Source organism: Toxotes jaculatrix, chromosome 20, assembly GCF_017976425.1.
Source record: "Toxotes jaculatrix isolate fToxJac2 chromosome 20, fToxJac2.pri, whole genome shotgun sequence".
NCBI classification, from domain to species: Eukaryota; Metazoa; Chordata; class Actinopteri; family Toxotidae; genus Toxotes; species Toxotes jaculatrix.
In genome coordinates this window covers 6,153,908-6,177,344 of record NC_054413.1, presented here as the reverse complement: position 1 = coordinate 6,177,344, position 23,437 = coordinate 6,153,908, and the positions used below count along the sequence as shown (strand labels likewise).

The window sequence follows — 23,437 nt, the reverse complement described above, 5'->3', positions numbered from 1 at the left end:
TCATGGTTAGCTCTGAAGTGTTTTTCTTCAGCTGGTCAGGCATTAAGCTTTAATTTGATAGCGTGACATCTGTTGCACGGTCAAACAACTATATGACGTTACACAAGGCACACTAGAACACACACCACACACACAATCATACCTTAATGCTCCAGAGACAATCAACAAATGCTTGCTCTGGTGATAGCAGAAAGCTTTAGTGTTACTGAAAAGTGGATGTGATGCTGAGCGGCGGGGCTGCAGTGGCAGAGCTGACCGCTGTAGTAAAACATGTGACCCCCTGCAGCTGTACATCCGTAGCCAGACAGACAGTCAGGCAGTAACAGCACCATCTGGAGTCCTAATCCGCCCGGCACTGCCCACCCCTGTGATTATAAATGTGACCCTCAGAGTCATTAGGCTTATTGGATAAATGAGTACCTGGGATCAGTGCATTGCAGAGGCGCTGCAACTGCATGAGAAAAGAATACACTTTCTGCAGAAGAAATCATTAGCATAATGAACTAATGCTAACACGGGTTTGGGAAGCTTGCTGACAAAAGTGTGTATGAACAGAAATAAAAATGATTACGCCAGTGTTTATGTCATGTCGCAAAGTTTTCGGATGTGGAAAAGTTTTCAAATAACTAGTGGCAGGGCCCCAGTGTTTTCATGGATCTTATGGTTCCTTGAAGATGACTAAGATTTTGATGACCCACCGATGTTTCCTCTTGCACCACCATTAGGCCAAACATGCACTTGTACAAACAATAAAAGGATAAACCCCTTTCAACTTGGGACACTTCATGAGCTTTTCTCTACTGTTGCCTTAAGGTCAACTTTGAACAGTATTTTTCATAATATAATGCACAGACTGCCCTTAATTTTGCTGAACATGGTCCCAATGGACTACAACATTCCTTTCCTCTTCAGGCAAAGATTTTGCATTTTGTGGGACCAGATCTAGCAAAGCTTAATTAGCAAAATCATCTGTGTGTGGTTCATTGAGGGCCCTGGGAGACCACGACAACCTCAAAGAACCAGACACTTTGTGTAGCCTCATGCGGCTTCACATATTCTCACAAAGGTTTGCCTTGAACACACCACGCGACAGCCAAGCAAGATTAACCGCCTGATTTCCAGCATGCAGCATGCTGTATGTCTGTGTGTACTGTGAGTGACAATAACTACTGCCTAATCCATATCCACCTCTCTGTTTTCATACACAGAGTTTAAACCGTTTTCTTATTACCATACAGTATAAAATGAAAAATGAAATGGTAATATTAGATGTTAGACGCCGTTAAAACCTAGACTATTTAGCATTTGTTTCCCTGTACAGATCCTTTAGTCAAAAAGGTCCTCAGTGGGTGTCCCCTTTCACTTAACTGAGAATCTTAAACATTCATTCTTTTGTTTCTGTCTCATCTTAAATGAAGCAGCACTGTGCCGTGATGCGCTGAGGTACTCTAAGGTACTCAACTTTGCAGCTCTGTCTGCGCAGGAATGATCAGGTTCATTGTGAGGACATAGAGCTGGGCTGCAGAGAGCAGCAGCATGACATATGCGCCATATGGGTGGGTTGAGGGAAAGTAGAGCAGTGTTTCCCTCCGGAGGAAAACACATAAGTACATCTCTATGCACACGTGCACACGTACAATATACTGGACAAAAATGCAAAGTTATCAGAGTCAAACACGAATGCTTGTTTAGAGCACAACATATGGTGTATATGAAGGAGAATTTAGCCTCAGGTTCATCACACCATGACTGTGTCACTTGCACCTGACGTGCAGTGACTCTACCAAGAGATTTCATAAATTACATAACAAAGAGGCTGAGCTGAGTTGGCTGGAGGTCATGAGACTGCAGAATCAGCAAGAGAAAATAAATGTTTTAAACTCCATAGAAAGACAGAAAGTAGATTCAGTAGTAAACAAAAACTCCATCACATCCTCTCTTCTCCTCCCTGCCCCCCCCCCCCCCATTTCCCCAAGTAGCTGATTTCATCCTCGTAAAGCCACTCTCACTCTAATCTCTCCTGATCCGTCTGCACTGGCAAAGAATCAGATATCAGACTCACACACATTAAAAAACATGATTGAAAATATTGCTTACCTACTGTTATCATTGTTACTATTATAACAGCATTGATTCAGCAGAGTCAGTACTGAGTTTCCTTCCCCGGTAATTTCAGTTTATCATATCAGACATGTTCTTGTAACAGAGGCAGAGTTTGCCGACTGATAACCAGATTTCATAAAGTGGACATGTAGTGGCTTGTAGTTATATAATACCTAAATCTCTAAGCCTCTCTTTGGAATAACCACTGGGCACAGGAGCATCAAATAGCAATGAAAATATACCGCAATGGTCTCTACATAATCTGTTAAACCAGAAAATCTTATCAATAGTGATGCGAAAATGTTCTGAAGAGAGCCCAGAACAGAATGTAAAAAGCACGCATCCAACAGTAAGTAGTTCAAGAGTAAAGGGGAAAACTCCACCAACACACCTCACTTACCCACGAGACATTTTTATTCTTGGCTTGTTTGATCATGGCAACAAGAGCAGGCCGGTAACGTGGCGAGAGGAGCCCCCTCCTCAGCAGATTTCAGCTCCGCAGCCTGTTGCGTGGGCAGGTCTGAGCGGGATCAGGGGTGATGGCCGGGGGCACGTTGCGCTCAGCCATAGGTCATCATCTGCCCTGCAAACCTGCGAGCCCAAATTGCCGGCTCTGACTGAATCCAGCATCTGTCAGGCGGGTCAGACCACCACTCCACACGCAGGAGCAACGATGACAGAGTACTCTGAGTTTTTCAGGCTCCTTCTCGTTGCAAAACATCAAGATCACACAAAAGTCATCCAAGCAAACTCTGAGTCTTTTCCTCCGGACAGCACAAAGTGACCTGACGGACTGATTATGAATTCACGCTGAGTATGAATATGAAACATCCCAGCAGGTTTAACCCCGCCCTGCTGAGCCGCAGCGTGCGCCCAATCACAGAGCAGATCTCTGTGGCCGGCTCCTGAGGGTGAGCTTATAGAAGCATTAGGATGAACATGCAGAGTCTCTGGAGGAGAGGACAGGGCTGTCCACTGACTGGCAGGTCACTGACACCTCCAGAAACCAAAAAAAAAAAGGTACTTCACTTTATCTTTGTCTACTGTCAGTGCCTCCTCCACCCATCACGCACACCTCTTTTTTGTTTTATCTCTGCTCACTTTCCCCTCCACCTACTTAATCTCACTTTCCTTCCTCTACACTCTTTCCTCCCTCCATCTCTCTCTGGGGTACGTCTTCTCACCCAGCTGGTATCTGTTGTCATGGCACCTCTTTGCTAAGAGACGAGCACAATGACAGACAGAGTAAGGAGATGCTCCGTGAAAAAAGGGACTCTCTCTCTCTCTGACTTTCATCTTCTGTCAGTCAGTATTGGCACTGCACTCTGACCCAGAATTAAATCTACTCTCTCTCTGGCAACAGGTTATCCTCTAAATAATGTACTGACTTTCCCCCCTCTCACTCAACTTCTGCAGCCTAACTCACTTTTGTCTTATCTTCCGTTCTCTGACATCAACAACTCCTCGCCCTCAGCTGCACACTTTCTCAGCATCCGTTTGCACAAGTTGATCCAGATTACTCTTAAAAGATCAGTGAGGAGTTTTGAAGCTATCTTTGCTGATTTGAGTGGCTGCACTTAAGTGGAACTGAGCCACAGAGCAGCTACAGAAAAGACGACAGCCTGTATATTAACAAGTTCGCCAAACCAACAGTTTGCAGGTTGTTTGGAGGTTGCGTGTGGTCTAATGAGATAAATCTTTGTATTCAACTCTTTAAATAGCACATTTTAGAGACAACTTTTCTTAAATTGCTCTGTATTCTGTATCTCCTATGCATAATTTATTTCATTTATTTATTTATTCTTTAATAAAACCTTAAGGTAACCAATGTACAGAAAATTGTCATACTTGTGAAGCTGGAACCAGAGAATGTTTGACTAATTTTCTGTTTATCGACTAACTAATCATTTCAGCTCTGGACTTTATTCCCTCACATAATGATCTCTGAACCTAGCTTTTAATTTGCTGATGCAGAACACAGTTGCAATTTCTAAAAATAAAACATTTGTGAGCGTGTGTGTGTGTGTGTGTGTGTCTACAAACTGAAAACTTTGAACCGCTGAGTATCCGTTTCAATTTCTGAGAGACTGTTTCAATCACTGATGCCAACAATTAAAACCCAAAGAGGTGGTCCGGGAGTTCAGGACTTTATACAGCTCCTGATCCATTTTTAATGTCTGTTGCTCTAATTAATTGTCTCTAGTATCCATATGGGCCGGCAGCCCCCCTCTGGTGTACAAGGTTGTCTGCATCTCTCTCCTGTTAATTGGCCTCAAAGAACATCTGCTCCTGTTTTAAGTGATGCTCGGTTTGGCCTGGGTGCCCTGGATGTCTGACGTGCCAAATTTAATGGGCGTGAGCTGAGCACACCGCTCCTTCATCTCACTAATGACACCAATGATTGTCCATTTTTCTGAAGATTATATACCTTCTGTAGGTTGTTACTAGAGTGAAGTGACACCAAGTACAGTCAGCACTAGGTATATGAGAGACACAGAGGAAAATAAAGATGAGGAAGATAAAGGAAAATGTGTATGAAGAGTTATGGTATGAAACTAAAGCAAGTCTTAAAGTAAAACTTATGTCTCATATGCAGCAAATGAATACCAAAGCTCTACCAACAGCAGACAGTACAGACAAGTTTCTTTCTAAAGCCTTATGCTTTAGTATAACACAATGGTAATAAATGGAATTACTGGATAGATTGTACAACAAGCCTCATAAAAATTAATGACGACACTCTAGCCCTCAAAACAGCTGCTTTCCACTGATAGCTGAGAAACAGCCAATGACATGATGAAGGAGAGAGAAACTAAAATTAACATTCATCAGAGGGAGAAAATTACTGCATATGGATCTCAGGCAGCAGGTTGTAAAACCGTAGACTCTCAAAGATATATCACAATATTTAAAGTATTTACTGACAGTGTCTATACAGTAGGTGCACATTTTGTAAGGAAAAGAGTCATTAAGACATTTTATTTTATAACAGAATCTTTCTCTCATTCATGTTTTTGGGGGAACATTTAGGGGGTGTACAAGATATTCTTGCATACTTGGAGTATAATCCTTTCAATTAAAAAAAGATATGATTGATTTGATTATACTGCTGGACAAATTCCACATACGCAGATCTTCGTTAATATTATTCTGGTTTTGAAGTCCCCTACTTTTAAGCTGCGTATTTTTTTAATCAAAGAATACACACAAATGTGGACACATATTTACAGAATTACACATTACAGACATAAACAAAAGCTTGTATACCCAAGGCTGCGAAAATTCAATAAGGCATTTTCTACCACTGCCACTTTTTTTCCTTCTTTGCATTTTTTATTGGACAGCTGATAGTATAGACACAAACAGGAAATAGGGGGGTAGAAAAAGAGAAGTGTGCAATTATGTGGTATACATCTTAACCAATAAGGCATTTTCAAACAGGCAAAGTGGTGGAAAGCAACTCCATAGAGATAAAGTGATTTATCGTGGTGTGACATTACATAATGAAATGCCCTCATCCATCACCTTCTGCATAATACTGCATATTTTGCGGGGAGTGAGCAGCATCTTTCTCCCCATGACTTCACCATTTCCAGACCAGTGAGAGTTTTAAAACTCAGACTGCCGCAGCCCAGTTGTAACTGAACCAGGGTCAGTGCACACAGTGTCACTGACATCAGTGTTTCCAGGCTGGAGTGGAGCTACACTCTACATAACCCTCCACAGATATATATCACACTTTCCAGTCTCACGGTGAGGCGATAGATTATGTAAAAGCAGTAAAAATCCACCTAAATCCAAGACATTCCTATGGGCCTCTGTGTCCAATTAGGTGCTCGGTTTCTGGACATTTCCATATTCTCTTGAAACGTGAAAGAACGCATGAGTGCTGCCAAGGAAACCTTGCTCCAGTCTGCTCTGTGCTGGCCCGACACTTCTCCCTGGGCGTGCATCCCAAAGACTGGAAAACTGGGAATTCCAGGTCACACTTTTGCCATGGGAGATTAGCTCACCACGAGCACACAATGCTCAGTATTTTCTGAAAAAAATTACAACCTTCCATGTAATACTCCAATATTTGCCATTTCTCAATCTTTATGTGGTTACTTTTGCATCATGCAAAATATTTCCTAAAAGGACTGATACTAAATTTTGAACAGATATTCATGGTCCCACCATAAGGTTGACATTTATGGTTGAAGCTGAAATGTCTTCACAACTATCGATAACAAATACTGGCATGAAATTCATGTTCCCCTGGGGAAAAACTGCAGTAACTTTGATGATCCCTTAACTTTTCTCCTGCTGCTATTATCAGGTCAGTGCTATAATTTGTCATTGATGAAGTTAGCATTTAGCTCAAAGCAGTGCTTTATCTACAGAGCTGCTACTGTGACTGTAAACTTTTAGGGGTTTTTTTTCTACTTTCCTTTTTTTTTTTTTTTTTTTTACTTCAGCCAAAAATATACGTAGATGTTTAAGGAATGTGCAGGGCTAAATGCTTTAAATGTCAATGACAATCAGCTCAGAATAAAACCACATATTTCTAAGCCATCTGCAAAATATTACTGATTATAGAAGGTGCATTGTACTGAATTGTGTGCCACATCCCTCCAAAAGTCTACCAAATCATATACTGCAGAAACTTTTGATAAATTTTTCATCGGCTCTCTGACTGACTTCTCTGAGCTCACAGACAGACCTGGCAGCTGCCGCTGCTGCTCCATCATGGCAAGCAGGGAAGCCTAGAAAACAAAGGGGGTAATGGAGTAGGGCCTGCTGTCTTCAATTAGCTGAGTTTCCGTGAGGAGTGTCTGGGACTGGCTACTCAGTCTGTCAGACGGAGTCCCATCCGGCCGGGTCTCCGTGCTCCACATTCCATCCAGAGCGGAATTGTGTTCCGCCCCATTTCAGACGTAAAACGGCGGTTTGGTGCTCCATATTGGAAACATGTGAGAGGAGTGTCATAGAAAAAGTGGCATGTCACGGCAGCTGGGGTCCTCTTAAGGTCAGCGCTGGCTACACATACTGGACTGTCCTCTGTGATCCAAAAGCTCTGGTTTTAAATGTACGTGCTACATTAATTTCAACATGCCTGGGTTTATGCACACTCATTAAACACAAACACATGTTGCCAGTGATACTCCATGTCACTGAATGGTTTGTTTTCGTGCAAACACCTTGCACATGGGGTTTAGACAGTCCGGTGTGGAGTATCAACAGCTGGTTCTACACTAATCCACTCATCAGTTAAATTAAAGCTTACTCAATTGCACAGTCAATGTTGATCCTGCCTACTGCAGCGTGTGTCACACAAAACCTGATTGTGTAACCATACAGTAGTCTGCACAGGAGCACTAGCATTTTTCCTTCACTACAATATCTGGGATAAAATCCCCCCCCTCCCCACTTTTTTCAGAGGCTGGATACTTCGAAGTCAACATTTCCAGACAGAATACGTCATAATGGGCCCACAAGTCCTGGTCCCATTTCAAAGGCTTTTCCAAAGAAGCCTCCTTTTGGCTGAATTTGGAGGACAAACTGCTGTTTGTATTACTTGCAGTCGTCAGTATCACATAATTCATTGAGTGCCCAGCAGTTGTTTAATGGAGCTTTCAGATGATCCCAATTAAATCCTAAAGACATAATCATGATGTCTTTACTTGGTGGTCAACAGTGACTGGCACCTATATAAAGGTGTCAGTATGCTAAAACTAAAGTGTGAAGGGTCAAACAGCATCTGAACCCCTCACCTCACAGATTTTAATTTGCATTTGCAACAACTGCCCAGGTGTGCACAAGGTTAGACGGTTGGCACACTCACACACACTATGAATGTCTTCCAGGAAAGACTACCTTTAAGTATGCACCATTTTTATTCACATAATCAAATTACTACCGTGTCTCCCCCCTCACCGTGATGGCTGTCTTTCCACCCCACCTTTAACTATGGCCATTTGGAACAGTTATAACCTTCTGACGTGTTCAGACAACACGCCGTACAAACAGTTTATTTTGAGCATAACCAGACATTAAGTCAAAGTAGATGAAAAAGCCGCTGGAGGAAGTAATGTTCCCATTTTTGTTAGTAGCCTGAATGTGTTGTTAATCACAGGGTGTTGCCTTTTTATGGGGTTTCTGGGTAAATTTACCACTAATCTAGTGCATTATTTGTCAGTTGTCCACCATGTGTTGAGGTTGAATGTCACCACTTGTGCCGTAAACTCAGGTATCATGAAACTTGTCCTGGTTTCCCACTTCTAAATCCACTTTTCCACAAAGGTTAACTTCATGGTGATAAATCCGTAAATGTTTGACTTAACAAAATGAAGAGAGCTGCCTTAAAGCATCATTTGTTTTGGTCTGTTGCAGCCAGACAGTCTTGTTTAGGTTCAAACTAACCTTCAGGTTGACTGATGCAGATTGGGCTGACATAGCTTTTCTTTTCGTTTTGTGAGAGACTCAGGTTAATATTCTAAGTTTTTTTGTTTTACTATTTGGGCATTAAATTTGCCATTAAAATTTGAACAGTATTAGACATTAATAATGTCACAAAGATGGGGATGCCCTCACACTATTACACAGATAGACCTTTCCTTCATGGCATCACTTTTAGTCAATCTCAGGCTGCTGTGGCTCATTGAGCCCAGAACATTTTGTCCAAACTATCACTGAGCCTCTGTCTGGGATGTGGGGATGACTTCATTAACTCATTTCAGACAGTGAAATATGAAAAAAAATACACCTCATGAAAACTTTATTTCTGAGCCTTGAGGGTGTTAAAGCATTTTCTCTCTGCATGGAAATGGTGTGTTTATGCATTTATGTGTGGGTGTGTGTGTGTGTGCTTGTGTGTGAGCGTGAGTAAAAGTGTTACGTGGCCATCTAGTGGCAAAACTCAATTAGAGAGGATCATCTTTATCTGCAGTATAGGAGGACTGTGTGGATGAGGGGGGGAAAAAAACACCCATTTTTTTTGCATTGCTCTGCTGGAGAACAGTAAAAGGGAGAGAGAAAGCAGAAAATCTCTCTTCCACTGAGCTATTCACACCAAAGCCTGCAGAAACCAACCAGCTGAATGACAGAACTGGAGATATAAAGGACAATATGTGCAAAGAAAATGCACACATCATCAAATTTCCCACCTCAGAAGTCATACCTGTTAGCATATACAAACAGCCACATTTTGCTCTCACTGCATTTCATTAAGCTGAGCAGCCACGGTCGACTTATTCTAATGATGCACAGCTTCTGACAGACACCAGCACACAAAAAGAAGACATGAAATAAACCAGCAAAGCTCGAGCTGTCAACCGAGCATGTGCCTGCAGTGTGAGCCCACAGTATTCGAAAACATTACAACCTCAGCTCTGTGTCCAAACCCTGGAATAAATATGAAATAAAAGATTTATCGTGTCTGCATGCATGGAGAGAACAGAGCTCTGCAGAAAACTGTCAAGCCAGTGCAACTGAAATATTTCAGCTAAACCCTGCAGCACTCAGGACTGGTTCATGGTAGTGATCCAGCAGGGAACAGTGATCAACACTGAGGATATCTGAATTATTCAGTCAGTATAAGCCATCATGAAACAATCATTATAAAGCCCATTAGTCTACACATGCTGGTGGCTGTTGGCTTTATCAGCTACTCCTCATCTCTCTCACATACACTCTTTGTCCTCTGACCCCTGTGATAAATCAGCAAACTCACATATGGAAGCTGTGCTCTCCGGCGATGGCCCAGCCCACAGCACGGCATGAAGGGGACCAGGGCGGGGAGGAGCGGACGGCCGTCTCACAGACTCCCCGTCAGGCAGCAACATCCGCTCAACCTCGGTCCATGCCTGCACACTTGGCCCACAGGGGTGCAGGCCACCAGAAGATGCAGAGGTGAGGACAGGAGACCCTTGATGGACGAGTGAGCAGAGGACTGGCGTTTCCCCACCAGCCTCCTACTTCAATCCACCCCCACCCGACTCAGAAACTCTCAGGATTCAAAAAGTCAGATTCTGATATGCCCTCCTCCTCCTCATCTTCTACCCGTCTCCAGACTGTTGGAGCAGAGTGTCCACAAGCTGAGAGCAAGGTGCACGCCTGGACTGGCTGTTTTCCCCAGACCGAAATGTCTAACCGCTCCGGCTGATCCTCTGGGCTGCCAAATCCTCTGCAGTGCTGCTGTGCTGTGGCAGAGACGTACAGTTGCAGGATGGCACACTGGTTCAACTGCTGGTGGATTTAGACGCTCTCATCATCACACACAAGTTCCTTCTCAGTGTGGGGAGGAGGTGGAGCTCTTAGTGTCCTTTATTGACCGCTGTCCCTTGCTTCCTAATGGAGGGCGCCGCCTCTCTACTCCCCACCTCTTCTCCCTCCTTTCATCCAAGGTTCAGCCTGCTTTAAAAGCTCGACACACACACTCTGGCTTTCTTCGTGACTTTGTGCCTCCCCCTTTATCTCAGATTTTACCGCTTCTTCTTTCTTTTCCTTTATTTCTAACCATGCCGTGATTCATTGCTCATTTGCATTGCATTAACCTTCATACTTTCCCTCTGTGTGAGTGGTTAGGACAGAGGCTGAGACAGCTACTGGTTGCTGAAGAGACTGCACTGTGCTTTTATGTCACAGCGAGTGAGTGTGTGTGTGTGTCATGCAGGGAGCGGAGCAGCAGCACAACTCTGTGCCTGTGGTGCAGAGGGGAGTCGCTCGCACAGTTCGGTCATGCCAGAGCGCTGAGTGTGAACGCAGGGCTGGTGTGATTGTTTCTGTCTTCCTTCCCGTCACACACACCCCTTCGCCACTTTTACCCTTCCCCACTGCGTTCAGGTGATTGAGTCCAGACTGACATGCAGCCTCACTGCTGCGTCGTAACTGCTGTGTCAGCCAAAAATGCACATAATCTCCCCATGTCTCAGCGTTCAATGACAGATACACGTGTGGTGGAGAGTTGCAGAGGCGATACTCATACACACAGCATGACTGTGGATGTGTTTTAGCATTTCATCTGGCAACAAGGGCAGTGATGTGCTGAATTTCAATGACTTTACAATGCCTTGAAATATCTTTGAAATAGGGCTTTGAAATAGCTTTCTTGCAACACTTGGAATTAATTAAACAATTCAAAACCCTGTGAGTGATGATGGAATATTATGACTGTTTTTAGATGACCGGTTTTATGAATATTAATAGCAAACTCAACCTGAAATTACGGGGATTTATGATAGGCATAAGAAAAGATACAGCTCAAAAAACACACACTGTGGACTTCAATCAAACCAAGCTACATTAGTTCAGATGGGTTGCTTTCAATCCTAATACTGCCATGACATTCATGTCCATGACCAGTGTATCTAAACGTCCGACAGCAACTGTATATCATAGTGGACTTTGTAATCCAGAGGGCTTGATTAAGAGTAGCCACCTAATACTTGTAATGCCTTTGTTTTGCAATCGGTAGCTCCTCCTTGAATTTTTCCCATCCTCACACAATGATGCAGTGTTAAGTATAAGGTCCACAGATCATAGTGTTGTTTTGATGAATACACAGACTCTGTGGACACAAGCGACCCTGTGCAGATGGTGTGTATCCTGTTGCAAAGCTTTGTGCCCATCATTGATAATATGAGTATCCATATATCTCCAGCTCGGCTCTGACACTCAGCCCAACATAAACCTGGCAGTGCCTTTCATGGGCGCTGAAGCCTCTTAGTTTACTGCCAATATTTCACAGGCTGACATGTGTCTGCTGTGATGGAAAGGCATCATTATAAACACAGAGCTGTGCACCTTACAGTGAGAGGGGAATCCTATCTATCAGTTAATCTGACAGAGCCTGTCCCCCTTTGAGAAGTAATCATCACTCAGCCGCTGCTGATGCCATGAATAACACTGCAGGGAAACATGTCTGCACACTAAAATACTGCTTGTTTAATTTGGGTTTGTTATATTTCTTTCAGGATACACCTTCCAAGCTACACTTGAGGCTATTTACTCAAGAAACTACATCAATTCTTGCTTCCATATGTGTAAGCATGAAGAAAATGCCATTACACAGTGGCAAAACTCTCAATCAATTACTTAGACAGTGGACAACTGAAGACAAGAGCAAGCTTTCATGAGCGTGAGAAGGAGCTAATTAAATGAATCCATCTTATGATTAAAACAAAAAAATAGAAGGTGTACTTCGTACCCCGTAGACAGTTTATGATGTGTTGTGCTGTTTATGGAAAAAGCCTCCATAGCTTTTGAACAGAGCTGAAACAATAAGTCAACTATTTTATTAATCATTTAGGTCATTTATCAAGCTAAAGTGTCAAATATTACCCACTTCTAGCTTCTCAACTGTGAGAATTCCCTGCTTTGTCTTATGTAACATTTGGGTTTTGGACTGTTGGTCAAACAAAACAAAGAACTTCAAGACATCCCCTTGGACTTCAGGAAATTATAATCTATTCTCACCATTTTCTGTTATTTTATGGACTTAATGGTTAATGGATTGATCAAGATTAATCAAGAAAATAACTGACATAATCAGCAATAATGGAAATAGTCATAGCCCTTCTTATGAACAAAACAACTGAAACACATAAAACTTCCAGCAACACTGGCTTACATGCATGACTCATAAACTCCACTCACTACTAAAACCTGAGTGATAATCACTAAAAAAAAAAAGTGTGATCAGCAGGACTTTTCTTCAAATCAATGGTTTGGAAAAGGACAAGAACAACATTAACATGCTGCATCCATCCTCATGACCTAACGTGATGTGTGATATAATATTTTTAAAGACATTTTTCAAATGGAAGACTGATCCTCCATAACAGTAGCAGAAAGCAATGACCTTGTCGAATGGGGGGTAGATAGTTAAGCCTTTGCTGTAACACAGCAGGGTTAGGCGAGTGTGGAGGCTGAGAAACTTGGATTCAGGCCATTGTAAATGCAGGGCAGGCCCTGCTGAAGCACCTTTTACCACAACCTTTAGTTTACCCTGTAATATGAATATATTTGTTTCTGCTTTTTGATTTGTATGTCACTTAAATTCCCCCTATACTGATTTAGTATCAAATGTGATGGACAAATTACATAATTTGCAGATTCTTTATCATTATCACAAAAAAATTAATACTGTGAGACCAAATACAGCTACTGCAGCCTGATTTTATTATTGTACTAGGACTTTGTTAAATACCTGTATGGATTCATTTAGCCACTAGATGGCAGCGTGGTGCTACTGAGACGGCTGACTGAGCAGCACTGGTGGGTTACAGCTGCCTTTCTTGAGTCCATATTTTCACATAAGTAAAGCGTTTAACCCGAGGCATCATTATTGTGGGTTTGCTGCCAGAAACTACATATGGCTCTCCAGAAATATCTGCTACTGGAAAACTATGACATACATCAGACAAAGGTCAGCAGGGTTAACGTTACACTTCACCTCTCCAAGATTTCCAGCGGCAGCTACTTCATACCAATGCCGCTGCAGTGCTGTATGCCACTGGTAAATGCCACACAAAAATTCTGCCAGATCTGATTGTCACCACAGTCAGTTATGAGGTCTTTACGTCAGGTCTCCATTAAGTTGAGAAAAAATAATCTAGAGCATGATGAAAAGGAATTTATGCTCGCAATCAGGGAGGCGGTGGAGGGGTTTCCTGCCCTCACCACACCCTGTCAGACAGCCTTTCATCACTAAATCCTTTTCTCCAGCCTGAATGTACAGACAGAGCAGACAGAGAGGGTCCAACAGCAATAATGTGCCATGGAAAAGCTGTCACAGTGGGAGACATCATTAGACACTGTTATATAGAGATAGAGGTTGAAAGAGACAGTAGGAGGCGGGTGATACAGAGGGGAAGTGGGAAGCCTGGTGCAACGATTTACATAAACATAAGTGTGGTACACAGCAAGAGGTTAATTATGACATAATGCTCTGTAAATTATGCAAATCAAAGTTAGAACTACAGTAGTTCAGGTCCTTGTTGTTACAATATATTGTTGAGCCCCTACAATAATTTTGTACCAGGTGCTTCCATGCTGAATCAATTCAGTCATTTTACTCAAAATAGTCCTCAGCAAGTGCACTATTTACACCTGTTTGAGTGAAGCTTGCTAAAAACTACACTACCAAGCTGGTTTACAAAATAATTCAGCGATTTTACAAAAATGAAAGTGTATATTTGTGACCCATTATTAAAGCTTTACATGTAAAGTAGAAACAAACCAGCTTGGAGCTCAGTACCACATAAACGGTAGGGAATTTGGAAAGTACTGAGAGACAAGCTTTTGGTTTTGGTGTTTTCATTTGATTTGTTGAGAATAATAAAACTATAGAATCCTTGTCCGTTAAAAAGTGCCAAAGATTCCTTCAAGTTTATGTCTGTCATTATGTGTTACCTGTCAGTTACAGAGAAGATTTCAAGACTTTGGTGGAGACTTTTTAAGACTATCTCCACATGGTGTCTAAAACTACATCAGGGCAAACTGGCACCCTCAGGAACAGCTCATCTGAATATTTCTAAGCCTCAAATTAAATAAAAAAAGATAGAGAGAGAAAAGGTGATCAGATACGCTTTTAAACAATCTTTCCTCTCGTGTTTAATCCAGTTTTTTTTGTTCTGAGCTTTGTTCCTCACTCTCTGTAAAGCACTTTGTTAACTCTGTTTTTAGAGAAGGGCTATATAAAGAAGGTTTATTATTATTCAGGGTCATGGGGGACTGGATCGTTTCCCAGGATGCATTAGACAGAAGCAGAAACTCTAAACACAGTGCCAGTCTACAGATGGACAATGGCTCACTTTTACACCTATGGGCAGTGGTGGGTTTACAGTGTGACCAGAAAACACAGCACTCTAGGCTTTATTTTCAGGGGTTTCACTCAAAAAAAAACACTGATTGTGCACACTGAAAGATGACTGCATTGTCTTTGCTTTATTTACTTTCTTGTTCAGAGTCAGATAAGAAGATGGCTATCACTCTAATGTGAAGCTAAATCTAGCAGCCAATTATCTTAGTTTAGAACAAAGAAACAGGGTGAAACAGCTAGCCTCTGCCTGATGGTAAAAAAAAAATATGTCTTCCAGTCTGTAGCTGTCTGCAGCCTCACATTTAGGGTAAAAACATGAGAGTGATACTGATCTTCTCATCAAACTCTGCAAGAAAGGTAAAAACTATACCTGCAAAGGTTTTGAAAACTAAACCTCAATGTATTTCACAAGAGATTTTCTCCTAAAATGTTCATCTAGTCCTTTCACTAAGGATGAGGTGGACAAACACACATATTCGGTCATCATCTTATGATGAAACATCTGTTTTTCTAACTTATGGGAAATGAATGAGTTCACGTAAATGTCTGGACTATAAAAGGAAGTTTGTGCAGGGTGCTCAAGCAATCATGTAGAATACATAATCCTAATCTGTGTCTATACTATTCATTAGCATGTGTAATCCCTCAACATGTGCAGAAACAGATGGACACTGACACAGAGCACACAGTGAGTTGCCATCCTTGCTTACAATGCACAACAATGCATCAACATAAATAAAAATAAACCATCCACCTGATGTAGAAGTTTTCAAACAAATCTCTGACAAATATCTTCTTCCTTCTCAATGGAGAACTGAGCTCCAGCTAAACACTGACCTCACTACTCCCACGGCTGAGCAGTCTGGTCCGGCCTGGACCTCCACCCTTCCCAGCCTCCTCCATACTCCCCCTGGGCATTTGGCCATGACCACAGGGAATGTCTCTCATCCTTTCTCTCTCAACCTACTCTCTGTCTGCCCTCTGCCCTCTGTATCTGTTGGAGCATGAGTAATTCGGTCTTTTAGGAGCTGTTTGTATGCAGTTACTGGAAAGTCATGTTTCATGATCGATCACACAGTGACCTTGCCAAGCCTGAGATGTTCTTGAGACGCCTACAGGAACGAAAGGACTATGAGGCACAAAAACAACAGATCTGACAGGAGGTAGAGCAAAAGAAAATATACTAAAGATAATTTCAAACCTTCAACAAAGTCCAGTCAGGCAAACATTCTTTAGCAGCAGCTTTGAATGCTGATGGAAATGATAAAACAAAGATTAAAGATTAGAACCAAATGACAGATTGATGAATCGGCAGTGAGATAACCACACAGAGGTTGGTTGCATACTTTCCCGGGATGGTGTTAGTTTAGCGATTTAAATACTACACCCTCATTCCTCTGTGAAAAGTGAAAATAATCACAGGCTGTATGATTGAGCACAAGCGAGAAGAAAATAAGGTCAGATTAAAACTGCTGTTATGATAACACAATTGAAAAACAGTATTTACATTATTATCCAAACAGAGGAGAACTTACTGGAAGGTCTGCTATTTCTGGGGCCCTCTCGCGGCAAATATCTAAAAGAGGATATTTCTGCTCGGCATGTGAGGGCCTCACTAACCCTGAAACACATTATTCCTCCACCCTCCCCGCATCCCGCCAATGCCTCTTTCTTGAACTGGCTCTCATTTTTGTAGGATGTGGTGTTACATTGAAGATAGACGTTCATTCTCAGCCTAATTGAGTTTATCCATGATGACTCAGTCCGGAGGCGAACTCCTCATTTGGGGACAGGACTGTGGGAATGGGCATGACGTCCCTAGGGTGGCGGTAAAAATCTGGCAATTTCTCACCAAGCACCTCATGTTGAGCTGTGACGCTGATGATAACAGTTCATTCAGAAGTTCTCCGTGCCCTTGAGATGAAGCAGACAGCAGGCCAGGAGGTGGTTTGCTCTGTTCTCCTCCAGCTCTGCGCTGCTCTGCTGCTGCTGTGCCAAAGACAAGGAGATGTGTGGCTCCTCCAAAAAAGGCAGAAACATTTAGGCAGGGGCGCGCATCCTTAACCCGGCCCGTCCTGTCCCTTACAGGTCTGCTCAACAAAGACCAGACACATTGAGTGTGTACCTCGCAGGGTCTGCTTTATAACAAGCCACTGTGTCGCTACTCTAACAGCACTGAGGACGCAGCTAAGGGGAGAGGCCTCCACTTAACATACTGTACCCAGAAGAGTTTACAGAGAGCTTTCACTGCAATGCACATCTCATCCCTGATGGATGATGATTACTGAAGCAGGGCTCTTATGCCAGTTTGCATTTACTGTCACATTCAGACACACAAACACAAGTGTTACATTCCTAAATGAAGGAACTGTTGCCAGGAAATTTAATTACTCTTCACAATATTCTCGTACAGGGCACAATATGATCAGATACATCATCCTTGTACAAACAGAACTTCGTCCCTAGTAAGTATGCATACCTTGGCAGCTGATTCCTCAGACAGTGGCACCATTTGCCTTTGCAAAATGCTATAAAAAAGTTTAAAGCTTTCATTTTTTAAAATTTATCAGACAGTGGATATGAATCAGAGATGTGGGTGCCCTAAAGTTTGAATGTAAATCAAAAGTGAACTGTCATCCTTACCTGGCGAACAAGGCTGTTGGTTGTGGTGTCAGAGGAGGTGCTGCCATCTGAACCTTTGAACCGACCTTTCCTTCGAGCTCCTTTACCTTGAGACTTCAGAAAACAAAAAAAAAACGGAAAAAGTGAAATTGTTAGAGAAGAGGTTCACGCCTTTTCAAGAGTTTCTTAATATACTTTCATGATCATATGTACATTGAAAAAAAAAAAAAAAAAACCCATTGATCAAACTAGAGCAAAGCTTTTTCAGAGTTAGGAAAATCGTTTATCTTCCAAATAGGACTGCAATAACGATTATTTTAATTATTGATTAAATTGTTTGGTCTATGTATTGTCAGAAGAGAGTAAAAAGATCCCATCACAGTTTCCCAAGAGCCCAAGATGACTTCTTCTAATAACTAGCCAGCAGTCCAAATCTTTAAGTTTGGACTGCTACTGCAGTTATTAGAAGGAGGTGGTTTTTAGTCTAAAATGAATGCAACTATGGTAAACACCACTTAATTTTTAGACTGTTGAAGCCCATTATAAGCTTCAGCCAAACTTTTAAATGCACGTTTGTGTAAGATGACTGCAGATTTTGTCTCTTAAATCGCAATTGCATTAGAGACTTGAAAAAATGTGACCCTATCCTTAGAATGTAGAAGCATATCCTCACTGTTAGTTCAATTAGTTAAGTATAGTTTTCAGTGTTTTATTTGAAGTGCAATATTATGACAGGTGTCATAAAGCGATGGTGATTATGTGGGTGGTCTCCAATATGCAAGCTGATATGATGAGGGGCTGGAAAAGTAATGCACTGAGCTCAAGCGCTCATACAGCATGTGTTGCTAGTAGCAACTGAAAAACAGAAATTCATTTCAAATCTGCCTTTTATTCCATCCCATTCCCTCAGGACATGTTAATCATGCATATAAAAAGAAAGACAGAGAGAGCTATTCTGACTGTTTCTGAGGACTCAGTCATGTAGAACAGTTTGAGCTGCACAGAGAAAGTCTGGAGGAACAGGATGAGGTTTAATCAACCTCAATAAACCAAATGGAAATAGCATTAAGTTGAACAAACATACTTAACTGCACAAGAAAGACGATGTCCAATCCATTCCATAATATTTTACCTGACGATTTCTGAACATCTTGTATGAGCAGATATTTTCATTCACTAAAACAACTATGGAAAGTGACTAACCACATTTACAAATATTTTGCAAGTACAATTTTTAATAACTTGATTTACCTCAACTCCATGACATTTCAGAAGGAAATATTGTACTTTTCACACCACTACATTTATGTGACAACTATGATTTGTTTAAGTATTTTTAAAACTATTTACAAACAAACAAAACAAAAATCCAACATACTATATAATTCTAAAAAGAAAGTTTATAAATATACCACTTTTGTTTTTGCTACATTTAGTATTAGCAGTTATTTTTGCTGATAATACTGCTGCGCTTTCTAAATTCAAGACTTTTACTCGTAATGGAGTATTTTTACACTGTGGAACAACTGCTTTGACTTACCTAAGCAAAGTACGCAAATATTCCTTCCACCACTGATAAATGGGTTTACGGTTTCATTCGGAAATGTTAAAAACTTTTCTGAAATTTGACCAAGACCTAGCATAAACAAACAAATCAACTGACAGAGGACGCAACCTGATAAAACATTCCAACCGGACTGACACCAACGTTCCAAGACAACAGTTATAACAACATATCTGTGATTCAAAAATCAACCGTTAAAGATTCTAAATTCGAACTCTCAACGGTTTGTCCTCGCGACTAAACACGTAATCAAAACTTAACTTAAGATAGTGGTAGCCATTTAGCTAGAGCCGGAGTTGATCAGTTTCTTTAGCGTGCGAACTTTCGTCAACTATTACAGAACGAAAATATCCGTGTCATTTAAATTGAATCTGCTTACTTGTAACATAGGGTGCTCCAGCGAGTCCATGTGTTTGTCCAGTGGCGTTGCTGATGCCGTTTTTGGAGTATTATTAACGACCATTACACCATTTGACAAAAGCAGATACTCGACAAAACCTCTCGGTTTGGCCAGATGCTGTGTCCAAGCTCAAAGCTAAAGCACATTTTCACCCATTCACCGGTTTATCTTAACGGGTTAAAGACTGATAGAAGTCAGGCGCTGCTGTTCACCTTGCGCCGCCAATCTTTAAGTTTGAGTCAGGGAAAGGTAAGGAGGAGCTTGTGCGGAAGCGGACTGTGAAGCAGTTTTCCTTCAGTTCAGATGATGGGGATGATGATGAGGATTTGAATTCTCGGATATTATAGCCTTCAGCATCACCGAGCCTCCTCATGAGTTCCCTCCTACCCACACTGGCTGATAGCTCTCCTGCTCCATGCGCCCTCATCCAGCGCCAACAACCTCCCTCTCACAGCACTGAAGGATGAAAATGGATTAGGCCTACAGCATCCAAGCAGAAAATCTCCCTCAAAAGAAAACGTATGGAATAAAAGTCTTTAACTATTGACTGACAAGACTGGAAAATGTGGGTTAAATCCTGAAACACTTCATTCAAAAATTTTCTACAATCAGATATTACTATTGTGCCTCAACTTTTTTTTTAAGAAAGGGGTTCTTAAAGGTTAAATTGTTTGAGTTTATTATTTCATCGTTTTCTGTGACTGAACCCAAATGACACTAGAGTAAATAATTAGAGTTAATAAAAAAATAGAAACCCTTAAGAGTAACTGAACACCATATCCCTACTGATGTGGGATTTTTGAGGCGATATTGTTTTTGTTCAAAACCTCAAATTTGTCTCTTTAACTGTTGTGAGCAATAAATGTATTGGGAAAGATTTACAGTTGAAAATTAAGCTTGCTATTAGTTTTTGTTGGACAAATTATAGAATGGTGACTGTTTTAAAACTTAAGTAGGCATCTCTGTAGTTAAGTTTCTGGTTATTTATCAGCTGGCATATACACCAATGTGATATATCTGCAGTGAAATAATAACGGACGATATGTCTGCCCAGCTGACTTAACACCTCCTGGTGTTATAAGTTATTCTTTAAAGTTTGCAGTGAGAAAGCAGATGGCTGGCTAGAGCCAGGCAGGGGAGGACAAAGCAATGTTGACAGTTAGATGGTTTCTACAGTGAACATACTGGCTCTGAACGGGAGTGAAGAGCAGGGGAAGCTATAGTGATGTCTGTTAGGGAGGCCAGGAGCAACAGGTTCTGAAAAGACCATGTTAGGCTGAAGGGCAACAAGATTAATCACATAAACTTCAAACAGAAACCGAAGGCAGCAGTCTTGACATCATCCTCATAGTCATAATCATTATCAGCTCCTGACTGTGATATCACAACAGAGAGCTCAGTATTCTCACTCTTCGACATTATGGTTGAGTCTACAATTCTATGATATATATCCCTCTTGGCTGTATGCAAACTGGGGACATTATACAGTATAAATGAACGGATATAACTGGGGTTGCAATTAAAAATTATTGTCACTATCAATTAATCTGACATTTTTATGGTAAACTGTAAAAAGTATATTTTAAAAATGCCCAGCACAACCCAAGGTGACCTGCTGAAATGTTCTGTTTTGTGTGACCAACAGTGAACAACCTATTCCATTTATAATCATATAAAACATTGAAAGGCAGAAAATCTTCACATTTGAGAAGCTGCTACCAGAGAATATTTACACATATTGCTTGATAAAGTGACTATAATGATTAATAGCTTATCAGAATTGTTGCAGATTAATTTTCTGTTGATCAGCTAACTGATTAATTGACTAAGTGCTGTCATGTGCTGACAGTATCTACTCTAGGTGAGTTCTGCATCTGCTCAGTATAACTCTGTCAGTCATTCAGTGTGTCACTCAGTTTTACAGCTGGGCTGCACAGTCCTATATGTACTGCATGTGGTGCACCCAGTAAAATGAGACCATTCAAGCTGCAGCTGAAGTAAACTGCTCCTGGGGTAATTTTCTTTCTTTTTTGTTTTTCTTTTTTTTTTTTAAACCACAGAAGTCTCTCTGAAGTTTTGTTATTCGTTATTGCCCTCTAGTGGTCTCATGTGCTTCTGTATTTTAAAGGGGACACCACTGATCTTACACATCAAAGTGACTTTATTAGTCATGCCTGTGAATGCTCAACCTCTGAATTAAAAGCTGTGTGGAGTTTGAAAGATGTGGATGGTCTATCAGAAAATGCTGAGTTGCATTGTGGGAAATGTAGGACACTGTTTTTTTTTTATTTGACTCTACAGGGACTAAAAGTCAGGAAACTCAGCCTGTGCTGCTTCAGTTTTGACCATTAAAAGAAAATCTGTCACAAGTTGCTCAACTTTATGGAAGTGCAAAACTAAACTGATGAAGTACCCCTTTAAACTAAAGACTAAATCAGTGACTCAAGAATGTGATATACAAAATGAATTCTGTGTATTATATGAAATATAAGTCCTTTGACTGTACACAAAATTCTCATGACTAGTAACTCTGGGCTGAACCCATGTGGTTTCAAGGATTATTTTCAGCCAAATCCTTCAAAGGGAAAACACTTATATTTCCTGTTTTGTGTCTTTCTCTTTGAGCTCTTTCCATCATTTCTGTGTGTTCTGCTGCCCCGATGACCCTGGAGCTGAACTCTTCTTCTGTCAGAGTGAGGATACTCAGTGTTCACACCAACATGCCCCAGATAAAGAGCCCTTCCTTCCTCAATCCCTTTGGTGCAAAATTTACAAGCAGGCCATTAGGCCCAAAGCTTTCCTGGAAATGCCAAAGGAATTGGCGTTTCCAAAATAACAGCAGAGTTGCTAGAATAAGAGAAAATGCGATGGACTTCCTGCTATTGTTTTAGCATTACTCGGGAAGTCACAGAAATGGTGTCAGCTTTTTCTGACGTGATAGTCAAATAATCTCATGACTCTGCCAATAGCACTGACTTTGCACTTTGACAGCGAGCTTAGAACGGCAAATTGACATAATCACCATGTAAATTCTGCAGTGAAACTAATCCCCAGCACAAATAAGGCAAGTGCTTGACGGCTGTTTACTCAAATCTCACAGAAATATGCTGAAGCTGATAGCACCAGAATTTAATCACTACAAGCTGATTAAATTGATGAAAAAAATCATCTCTTAAGCCCACTCATTCTTTCAATATCACAAATCCAATTTGTTTTTGTACAAATAAGTTGATTTACTGTGTTTCATTTATTTTATTGTACTAATGTATTCATCATATTCTCTTCTTTCACCACCTCCTCCTGCAGGCCCACTCTGGCCGGTAAAGAGCGTGTGCGCTGTGTGGGCTGAATCGCTCCAGAGTTTTTCTGTCTGTTACAGCATTAGTCATCCAGGTTGGTGGATGGAGAGAACAAGTGGCTCAGGTGGGTGGAAGTGCCCTCATATTGGATCACAGAGAGGCCTCGCAAAACAAAGCACAATGCCTCTGAGATGAGAAGCTGAAAGCCAGCAACGTTTCTGGAAACAGAGCTTCAAAACAAAAAAATTAGATTAAGTCTAACAAAGAGGTATTAGTCCCTTTTTTGCACCTGATATTAGAGTTTCTCATTAAGCCAATCAGGCTTTGTGTATTTATAAGTTGTTCAGGTTAAGGAAATGCTCTATTATGGGTCAGTAATTTCCTAATAATTTCCTGAATTCCTGAAAAGCACTACTACTACTAGAAATTAAAGCACAGGTTGACTTTGAAAGACAAGTAGTAACCAGGCAGAGAAGAATTATTAAAGATGGATCAATATTTTCTTATATTTTCCTTATAATCTGTACTAAATTTCACCATGAACACAACAACACATGAACTGACTGACTTATTAGCTGTATAAAGACAAAAACTATATCCAAACCAAAAGAAGCAGATTTAGAATACTTTATATTTTGCTGTTGAGA

General features: G+C 41.2%; 1 protein-coding gene across 3 annotated transcripts in view; it reads right to left on the bottom strand.

Moving 5' to 3' along the window:
* cacnb2a (calcium channel, voltage-dependent, beta 2a) overlaps positions 1–19,696 on the bottom strand; it is a 56,314-nt gene extending 36,618 nt beyond the window's left edge. For 2 of the 3 annotated variants that reach the window (XM_041065372.1, XM_041065373.1), the window contains exons 1-2: positions 19,471–19,696; positions 17,549–17,641 (exon numbers count right to left, since the gene is read on the bottom strand). In XM_041065372.1, coding sequence (XP_040921306.1) covers positions 17,549–17,641; positions 19,471–19,554 — 177 coding nt within the window. In that variant the 5' untranslated portion in view covers positions 19,555–19,696. Of the gene's footprint in view, positions 1–17,548; positions 17,642–19,067; positions 19,086–19,470 lie in introns of those variants that run through there. The other variant, XM_041065376.1, reaches the window with a different exon arrangement.
* Positions 19,697–23,437: the final 3,741 nt, after the last annotated feature.